The sequence below is a fragment of the Henckelia pumila genome, chromosome 4, assembly GCF_033568475.1.
Source record: "Henckelia pumila isolate YLH828 chromosome 4, ASM3356847v2, whole genome shotgun sequence".
Lineage (NCBI taxonomy): Eukaryota > Viridiplantae > Streptophyta > Magnoliopsida > Lamiales > Gesneriaceae > Henckelia > Henckelia pumila.
The window spans coordinates 137,581,026-137,591,753 of NC_133123.1; the positions used below are offsets into that span (position 1 = coordinate 137,581,026).

Consider the following 10,728-nt stretch of genomic DNA (forward strand, 5'->3'; position numbering starts at 1 on the left):
CACTACATTTCAGATAAGACCAATCCCTCTTGTTTGCAAATTTTAGAGAAAATCTCTAAATGTTTAACGTGTTCGTCGATGTTTTTTGATGCTATAAGAATATCATCAATATAAACAAACATAAAGTTGAAATAATCCTTAAAAAGGTTATCCATTTTTTTTTGAAATATCTGGGGTGCATTAGCCAATCTCATAGGCATAACTTTCCAAATATAGTGTCCTTGTGGAGTAGAGAAGGCTGTGAATTTCTTACTGCCTTCTTCCATTCTTATCTGGTAGAATTCAGACTTACAATCAAATTTTGAGAACACTCTAGCATTTCGTACACAACTAATTAGATGTTCTCTACTGGGTATGAAGTACCCATCAAACTCCAGGATTTTATTAATACCTTGGTAATTAATAACTAACCTAGGTTTTTTTTTTTTTATTTCACCATGATTTCTGACCAAAAATCCTGGGCTGCTATATGGTGAAACTCCTTCTTTGATTAGACCAAGGTCCAAATGTTCCTTGATAATCATTCTCATATCCCTTTGATCTGTTAAGTTCATCGGGATAGGCTTATATCTGACGAATTCATACTCTTTGCCTTCCTTTGGAATAAGACTGGCTTTGAGTTGATTTCTATCCCACCATGCCAAAGGATGTTCGTTATAAATTTCTTTGAGCCTCTTTTTGACATCTTCAAGGGATACCATATTTTCTAACTCTATATCTCTGTGATGTAGAGTTACCTTGAGAAGCTCCATATCCTCTGTTTGGAGTTCTTGTTCTGTTGTTATTTTCAACATGGTTTCTCCAAACCTTCTTGGATCTTTCATTTTTGGGTGAAAAAGTTGTCCTTTATCACCACGCTGGCTGCGAAATATTATCGGCAATTGTCGATAAAAAGCAACCTTGAGTCTTTGAACGATAATTTTATGATCACAAATTGTAGTGAACATAAGCCTTCTTGACTCTTTGTCTTGTGTGTACTTCTTAAACATTTGTAAGAAGTTATTTCCCAACAGGATATCAGCTCCTGTATCATGGAAATAGATTGGTGGTGTCTTTACCTTGTACCAAGGTGTCTGACCTGCTCCTTCCATAAGGATCTCTGCTTGTTTTATTCCTTTACAAAGAATTAAAATTCTTCTAGAGAAATCTCGTCCAGCAATTTTTGGTAATTCTTCTTCACATTCTTCAGGGAAGACTCCTCTTTTTGCTGCACAAATTCCTGCTCCCGAATCAATATAAGCTGCAAAGTATTCAGCCTTATATTGTTCATACAACATCCCTATCGGAATGTATATGGAGAATGGACTTGTTGTCTTTTTTTTAAAGGGATTACTAAATGTGTGACGCCCGGGGCTGAAGAGGCAAGGAGTGATCGCCGGTGCCAAGAGGTTGCACGGACAATGAGCGGCTCCTGGTAGGCTTCTAGGCGGAGGGAGACATGAATGAACCGATCCCGTGCCGGAATGAGAGGGATTCTGAGACTGTGTAGGTATGAGACTACATGGTTGAGGAGAGCTTAAAAGATTTCATATGTACTATTCATATCAAGAAGGTGCATCTTTTTTTCGGAAGCTCATCACATAAGAACTCCAAAGTTAAGCGTGCTTGACTTGGGGCAATTATAGGATGGGTGACCCCCTGAAAAGTTTTCCAGGTTGCGTGTGAGTGAGGACATAAGCACGCTGAAAAGACCCGTCTTGATACAGTGGGGCGCTACAAATGGTATCAGAGCCGACCTCTCTTAGTACGGTATGGTTCGGGGACGAACCAAGCGGAAGCTGGTGGGCATGTGACGCCCGGGGCTGAAGAGGCAGGGAGTGATCGCCGGTGCCAAGAGGTTGCACGGACAATGAGCGGCTCCTGGTAGGATTCTAGGCGGAGGGAGACATGAATGAACCGATCCCGTGCCGGAATGAGAGGGATTCTGAGACTGTGTAGGTATGAGACTACATGGTTGAGGAGAGCTTAAAAGATTTCATATGTACTATTCATATCAAGAAGGTGCATCTTCTTTTCGGAAGCTCATCACATAAGAACTCCAAAGTTAAGTGTGCTTGACTTGGGGCAATTATAGGATGGATGACCCCCTGGGAAGTTTTCCAGGTTGCGTGTGAGTGAGAACATAAGCACGCTAAAAAGACCCGTCTTGATACAGTGGGGCGCTACAAAATGGCCCTGCCATTTTTAACAGCATGTGTTGTAACTCAGTAATCCGATTAAGAGTATTCACCTTTAGTCTTCCTAAGGCTTCAGAAGGTAGAGTATGGTTACTCCTTTCTAGCTCTTCAATGCGTTCTAGTAAATCATGTTCATGACTTACTAATTTCAACAATTGCTTCTTCCTCTGTTTGTAAACAGAGTTTTCGAATCTGATTAAGGGATTGTTCCTTATCCAATTCTCTTGGTTTTCCATTTCGTAGGATTCTTATTGAATCCTCCAAATCTTTTCTTTTTCCATGAACTCTATTCCTTTTTCAAGGCATTTCCATGGTTTATGGTCCTCCAAAAACTCTAGGCCAAGAATGAGCTGATCCACTTCTTTTCCTGGAATTCCACAGATTTGAACTTCCAATTCTCCAATATTTATCAATCCTTGGTAAGTTCCTTTTTCCTGTTGTTCCAAATAGTAAATCGAGTTACAAGGGAACTGGTTTCGATGACTTGTAATTTCGAATACTATTTTTATTTCTTTCCATCCTTCTGGAGATCTAAGTTTTCCTATTATAGAAAACTTTTTTTCTTCTGGTGGAATTTCTTGAATAGGAGATTTTTTCCATCTCCTACTTGTCATTCGGTTTCCTTGGAAAGATAACCTTCGAGGTTCTATTTTAAGGTCTCTGTATAGAACTGGTCTGTCTTGAATTTGAATGTCTGTTTCCTGAATTAAAGAAAACTCGATTCTTTCTGGGTATATCGCATGAGCAACTTTTCCAAAGATCTCTGGAATTTCAATGAACTCATTTCTAATAAATAATTCAGAATGGTGAGTATTAGAAAGAGCATATGAAATTTGATATGTAATAGAATATGGCCTATTACCTTCCTTCATTAGTCTTTTTTCCTTGAAGTTTTGATGCAACGTCAAGGCTCGACTAAAAACCCTGTCAGCTAAATTGTAGGCTATTCTTGGATAAATAACTCCTACAATTTTTTCTGCACAAAGATTTCTTGAGATAGTACCCAGGACAGCATCTTGAATATTCCCCATTCTTTTATCGCATACTACGATATCTATAGGTGAATCTATTCATTCTTTAAAAGTTGCCTTAATCATTATTTGGATTGCTCCAATATGAATCCAAGACATCGTCCTTGCTACCTCACTTTTCAATTTTTGCAATTCCTCTCTTATTTCTTCAAAATGAATTAACTGCATCTCTATTTGATTACTTGTTAACTCCATGGGGATTGCCATTTCCCTTCTGGATACTTTATAAATCAAATTATGTCTTCTTTGTCTAAGCCCTAGGTTGCCTAAGACTCTTTCTACTTGTCCTGCCGAAAATCCCTGGTACTTTTGTAATGTTGGATTTTCTCTCATAATCCTTTGGACCATATTATGAGATATCGTGGTTTGGCTAAAGAATCCAGCCAAACTTTCATGTGTTTCCTGCCGAAACACTTCTTCTTTATTCTGATTCTGATTCTGATTCTGATTCTGATTCATCCTCAAAATCTTCTTGACTAAACAATATCTCTTCTTCATATATGCTTTCATCTGAGGGGATATCCTCAAATTGATATACTTGGACTAGATCTTGAAAGAAGACCGCATCATCCATATCTGGTGTTGCTTCAAAGAGTTTAACTCCTTTTTTCTCGTTTTCTGGACAATTTGTAGATATATGTCCTCTTGCTCCACATGTCCAGCAGTTGCAATCCTTGAAACTTTCACTTGCTCTTGTATGAGTTCTTCTGAAAGTTCTTCTTGATGGTGTTCTTCCCCTGCTTTGTGATGAGCTTGTTACTGGGGAAGTTTTTGTAGGTCCACTTCTTCTTCCTGATCTATAAGATCTGGCCTTTTGTTTGGACCAAAATGTTCTTGGTTTCCAAGAACTTCTCATTCTTTTATTATAGGGATTATTTCTGAATTTCTTCCTTTTAAATCTCTGTGATCTGTTTCCAATGATCGTTGGAAGATCATTTTCTCTACAACATAAATGCGTACGTTTATCTATACCCCTTATTTTCTTGTAGTTCTTCTGTAATGCTGTCATATGGCACCATTCTGCCAATTTTCCTTTCAAAAAAGACGCGCGTCTTGCCAATGTATCAAGATGACCTGGAACGTATTCTTTAACCAGCATTTCTCTCCAGGGACTTGACATTTTTGCGAAAAATAGCTGAATAGCTATATTTTCCTCGACTCCTGAATTCCATCTGTATTTGGTGAATAACATAATGTATTCATAAACTAAACAAATATCATGTAACTCGAGGCTATACAGAGATTGAGTATATCTTCTCTTTTTCTCTGTATCTTGATTATTGAAATAGTCTACCCCTATGAATTGTGCTTTAAATAGGGTGGCCATTCTTTCTCCAATCTCGCTGAGGGATTCTCCTGCTAAGATTGATTCCTTCGTATCTGGCATAGTCATCTCCCATGCAATCTTGACAGATCCCATTAGACTCATTTCTAGAAGTTTAATGAATTCTTCTTTATTGAGATCTAATGTCCCTGCTGCAATTCTCATAGCTGACATCCAATCATCTATAAGATCTTCTCTGTTTTTGAAGTCCAAAACATCAAGGTTTAGCATAACCCCGTAAGGATGTATTGGATCTAAAACAGTTTTTCCGTAAGGAGTTTGATGGAGTGGAATTTTACTCCTTCTTGATCTGGTTTCTGCTGGATGTGAATTTTCTCCAATCTGAAACTCACTATGTGGTTCTTCTGTTTTAACCACATATCTTGTGGGATTCCCTGTGGGTTGTTCACCCTCAGGAAAATTCATTTTTAGATCTACTACTTTGAGATTCGCAAAAGAATCCGCAAGATCTTGTAGATCCTCGAGATTTAATCTTTCTAAAGTAGTCATCAGATAGTGTTTTTCTCTGATACTGCTTTTATAAGATTAATCATCCTTTCATCATCAGTTAAAGGTTTTTGAACCAGATACCATTTTTGCGGATGATTCAAGTACCATAATTGAGCACAAAAATAGCATAAATGAAGTATATAAATGCATAAATTGGGTACAAGAATTAAACATTGGATTTGACCAAGTTTGGTGGTCCTAGGGAGTTTTAAGAAAGAATTTTTATTGTAGGGATTTATAAAGAAATTAGGTTTGAGTTTAGGAATTTATTCACAATTCACTTTTAAATTTATATATTGTAAAAGGAAGTGGAAAAAATTAGGTAAAATTATTTAATTTCCCACAATTAAACATACATCCCTCTAAAATTAAACACTTCTTGGTGTGGTGTGTATGTGTTCAGCAAGAGCAGCATGTGACTGTGAGTCAATACCGTGCATCTGCTTTTGGCATGAATAATTTAAGGGGCCTATCGGATATTTTTCAAAAGAAGAGAAATTACTGATTACATGATCTTATTTTATTTTAAGTTACAATTTTGAATTATATAATTATCAAAAAAATCAATCAAGTACGGTAAAAAGAAGAAGGGTGGCTATCAATCGTTTCTTTAACATTTGCTTTCTCTTCTTTTTATGTGTTTACAACTCTTCTTCTGTCGTATTCAAAAGAAAAAAGCAAATGCGGGTTCAAAAGCTTAGCTTAGTACACAAACTTCAATTTACCAATTTTTATTGTCGGAACAATATAGTTTCACAATTCAAGTAAAACAAAGAGGTTTGAATGATGGAATAGTAAAAAATCAAGTACATGATCAATATATTTGTTGGTAAATTTTGTACAACTTTTTTTTTTTTTTTTTTTCAAAAATAATGCCAATTTCACAACAAAAAAAAAGAGGCAGACAAGAAGACTAGTGGGGGAGGGGACTCTCACAAACAAAAGCTTGGAAATCTCACAAAAAAATCTCATAATTTCCACTACTTTCTTTTTTTGTTCCCTCTATAAACTGTACACTTTAATTTATTCAAATCCCCACTCCCATAATTTGAATCTTTTTCTTTGGGGCAAGAACTTGCTCTGTTCACTATACCTTATCTTTGATGACAACACCAACAAAATAGGTCCCAAAAGACCAATTTTCTTGCAAGAGTTTTGATGCGCAAAACAGACCTATTTCCAATTACGGCTGATCCACAAAATTCAGCCAAATTTAGACCTCAATTCTTCTCCGCCCGATCCCTGAGGTGATGGCAAAAGTCCTCCGGTAGCTGAGATTCAACCAAGAATCTTTAGATATCCGTCTTGGAATTGCCTTACGTAGTGTCACCTATCCTTGATGAATATTCTCCCAATAAAATCTCGAAACCTCTTGGAATATAGTTTTGGGTCAACTGCTGAAATTGAAGTAGAGTTGACATGTAAGGACTTGTACATGTGCTCGAGTTTCTTGCTAATATCGTAGTCTTGTAAAATGTCTATGATTCCAAAATAGAGGACAACTTCATAGATTTCACCGCTCCGGGAAGGTCTCAAGTTGTTGAATCCACCCGGTGTGTACTGATCAAAATCACTCCTCCGAACCACTCGTTCTGCCCGTGCTGGCATGTTGGCTCCAAGTCTGATCAATGGCTTCCTGATCAAGAGCAAAATCGAACATAACTTCAGAACTCAGTCATGAAAGATATATATACAGAAACAAAAAAATATGCCAACAAATGTAAATTTGCCCCAAAAGTTGCATAATAGCCACGCCACCCTCAAACCAAAATCCTGGGTCATTTCCATCAATATTTGCTATAAATGGAGTCAAAACAAAACTAAAAGGACTCGACTGAGATCTTGCTCTTATCCCAGAAGGCAATAATAAGGTGCCCCACAAACAACTGTCTACTAATAAAATGCCTTAACAATATTGCCACCACAGCAAGATGACCTTGCAATTATTCCAACTACCATGCTAAAATAATTGAAAGAAAATTAAATGACAAGAATATTGCTATTTAAAACATTCATATCTGCAGTTTTCCCGATTATATTAGAAGAATATTTTATTTTGATTTTTTTTGGGGTGGGGACGTGGGGTGGTGGTTCACACTATAGATAAATATCCGAGACGAAAAATATGAAGTATCCAAGTACTCGTGACGAAGTTAACACACAATGAAGACCCCAATATGTATTGAAATATGTCGACCATGCAGACCTGCCGGCTAAAACCCGATCCATGTCTTGAAGTTCTGCTTCGAGGAATCTACAGCCACGTATGAATTTCTCGTTTTGATAAGAGCCATTGTTACCTGAGAAGCACAGATGCTTATATGAGCAATCTTTAAATCCAAGAAATGGTGAATAATAATTACCAAGGCATTTTCTAGGTACAGCAAAAAAATTATGAACGTTTACCTGTGCGCAACAAAAAAGGTGACAAACCAATTTTTTCTGCAGTATTATTGTCACGGAAATGAAGACCAACTAAAAGACTGTAATCCATTATCCCCTCCGCCTCCAAGAATTCACAATCACATTCGATTTGCCTGAAGAAATCATTTATCGTGTTAAAAAAACTATATTGTGAAATAGAATAATGTTGCGGCAACAAAAAGATATTGTACCATACTTGATAACTTCTTGATACCAGTTGGTCTGAAGCCTAAATACAAAGTTCAGGTCAAGATCTTTGAGAGTTGTGGTTTCATCTCTCTCACCCTCAGGCTTCTCTGTTGAGCGTCCATGGGATGATCCTTTCAAGTCGAACCTTCTATGTATTCGGTACTCAGAGCAGAACAAGTTTCCCATCACGATGAACCGAGTCTAATTGACCAAAATTTGAGATAAGTGAGCTTTTTGACAAAACACTCGGTCAAAAAACAGAGAGATGATTTTCCTCAAAACTATATGTACCTTGACGCCACCAACAGGTTTTACGCAATGGACTCCATAGAACTTTGTGACCAAGGAATTTTCGTAGCGACATACATGCTGATAATAACTGGGAAGCATCTTAACAAGCACCTAAATAAAGAAATAACCCAACTTCAAATTTGCAGTGATGATTAACCAGAATATGATGGAATAAAAAAAAAACAATTTGCATGCTGAATAAACGTAGTTATGAACTTTTAACAAGTCAAGGGTTTAGGAAACTAACCTTGACTTCTGATTTTTTCACCGTTTTGATCATAAACCTATCATCTTGTGTCAGGTAAAAGAAACTTCCACTTTTCCCTGGAGAAGAAAGCTCCCTTAGAGCATCATTCCCACAAATGGCTAACATGTAATCGGCGGTATCTACTTGGAACAATTCTCTTAAATGTCTGATGATTCAAAATAGAATTCTCCATTTTAGGATGCAGAAACAGTAAAGCGTTCCAAAATAACCATAACTATAACAAAAAAATGCAAATGAGGAAATAAATTGAACTTCTCATGGTAATAGAAAGAACTGCAATTTACACACGAATCCAAAAACTAAATTTGAAGACGATCGAATACCTAAACACCACGGGACAGTAATCTTTCCATCGGAACTCCACCGACTGATGGGGCGGAGTCAATTTGGATCCTTCAGGAGGGAACCTAGTCCAAAACTTCTCCTTAGGATCAAAATCACTCAACTTAAGATCTCGCACAGAGGAAGCATGCTTTCCCACAGAATATCTAAAAAAAAATTTTGATCACAAGGTCAATTAAACTCAAGCCATTGCGCCAATATTGATACACCAGCAGCCAAACACGAAATTCATTAATTATTAGCTTAATTCTTACCTTATACCCAACTGGAGATTGAGCATCAAATCATAATTCTTATGCCCTTTGGATATCGTCTGTCCGGGCTTCTTCACTTCCCCGCCCCCAAAACACGGATTTTTACGAAACTGTTTAATCAAATCTCGATCCAACGCAAACCCTTCTCTATACAACATTGATGCCTCCACATCATCCATGATATCACAAGTTATATCCCCAGCTTCGCCATCCGATTCCCAGATACAAATCCTCGGAAAAGCTCTCTCCGTCACAACTCCACCGTCCACAGACGACCTCTTCTTCCCACCGCCGCCCCCAATCACCACATTTACGCTCTCATCCCCCACCATCAGCAAAGGAGCGGATAGCTTCCTGCCAAAATACCCTTGTAAACCTTCTTCGGTCCTATTCCTGTTCTTGGAATTGTGAGCTGGGTAAAAAGTACCGTTCAAAACCTGGGTTCTATTACTATTCTTACTATAATCAGCAGACCAGCATCCAATGTAGCAACTTCCATCAGGCCAAGTGAAAACTCCGTGCCCTTTTGGAATCCCATTTTCCCAATTTCCATCGTACCTATTCCCGTTGCTCCAGACTAAAACGCCTCTCCCATTAATCATCCCGTTCTTCCACTCCCCGATATACTCATTCCCGTTCCTCCAAGCATACCTCCCTTGGCCGTCTTGCAGATTCTTCTTCCACTGCCCTTCGTAATAATCCCCATTACTGTAATGCTTCACCCCGTAGCCATGCTTCCGATCCCCGGACCACGAGCCTTTGTACATATCTCCATCGGATCCGATAAAAGTACCGGTACCCTCCATCCGACCCGACTTGAATTCACCTTCAAAGGTGGCTCCAGAAGGCCAGGAAAACTTTCCCTTCCCGCTCGCTTTCCCCTTCTTCCACTCGCCTTCATACATACACCCGTCTTTCCACAAGTACTTCCCGGATCCATGTGGCGTATTGTTGGAGAATGTTCCAATATACAGATCTCCATTTGGGAGATGTTTCTCGACGATATTAGCTGCGTTGCTCTCTGAAATGGAGGTGGGAGTTACCCTGCGGCAGGTGCCTTGCGATTTGCTTCTTGGAATAATGACAACTGATCTCGGCGTAATGGTTGTGCTAGTATTATCAAGGAATTTATCCGAGTCGGCATCTAAAGTCTCCCCACTCATTTTCTTCTTGTCATTTTCTATAAGCTTTATGCATAACAGCGGCTCTGGCATTATTTTTTTCTCTTCTGGCAAGCAAAACAATAAGGTTTCCTGCATGATATTCAACAACTCTCCGCTGGGTCGTTGCACTCAGCTTCGTGAACGGGAAATTTGACGAAAAGCGAGGAAACCCAGCTCCGGCAGCATTTCCCGGACTAGTTCATACCCATTTTTTCTTGAATCCAAGAGACGAAGAAGAATAGTTTGAGTAACTTGTGATGGGAGAGAATAAGCTGGGGAATCCAGTAAACAGTAGTGTAGAGGGAAGGTTTGTAGAGAGAGATAAAGACAGAAGAAAGAAATGAATAAGAGGAATCTGAAAAGGGCGAGGCGATGAAGGAGTGGAGAAAAGATTGGTGAGAAATAGAAAATGTGGGAATAAATGACACTGCGTGAATGCGTGACAAAATTTTTATTTTTTTTTTAATATGAAAATGAAAATTGTAGAAGTAAATAATTTAATTGAAAATATAATTACTTGTATTGAAAATTTGAGATATTTCGGATCAGATCTTAGCTCAATGATTAAGATTGAAGCCTCAGATATAATTTTCGTTTATTTTGCGAGTATTCTTCTTGATTTATTTAATTCAATTTGGGTGTATTCCCTAACTTGTATTGAAATTTTTTAGAAACATCAAGAAGCTGTTTTAATTTGTTACCTTTTTTTAAATATAACTTAGAGGGTGTTTGGCTAATCTTATTAAAAAAAAGCT

The 10,728-nt window shown here is 38.0% G+C and overlaps 1 protein-coding gene across 1 annotated transcript; it reads right to left on the minus strand.

Annotated features, from left to right (window-relative positions):
* Positions 1-5,871: 5,871 nt before the first annotated feature.
* LOC140894640 (phosphatidylinositol 4-phosphate 5-kinase 1-like) lies at positions 5,872-10,160 on the minus strand. The gene is made up of 8 exons (XM_073303201.1): positions 8,811-10,160; positions 8,538-8,702; positions 8,194-8,359; positions 7,947-8,057; positions 7,663-7,856; positions 7,449-7,579; positions 7,249-7,342; positions 5,872-6,678 (listed from the first exon to the last, which is right to left on the minus strand). The coding sequence occupies exons 1-8, from the start codon at positions 10,067-10,069 to the stop codon at positions 6,369-6,371; spliced, it is 2,430 nt and encodes an 809-aa protein (XP_073159302.1). The 5' UTR covers positions 10,070-10,160; the 3' UTR covers positions 5,872-6,368.
* Between the last annotated feature and the right edge of the window lie 568 nt (positions 10,161-10,728).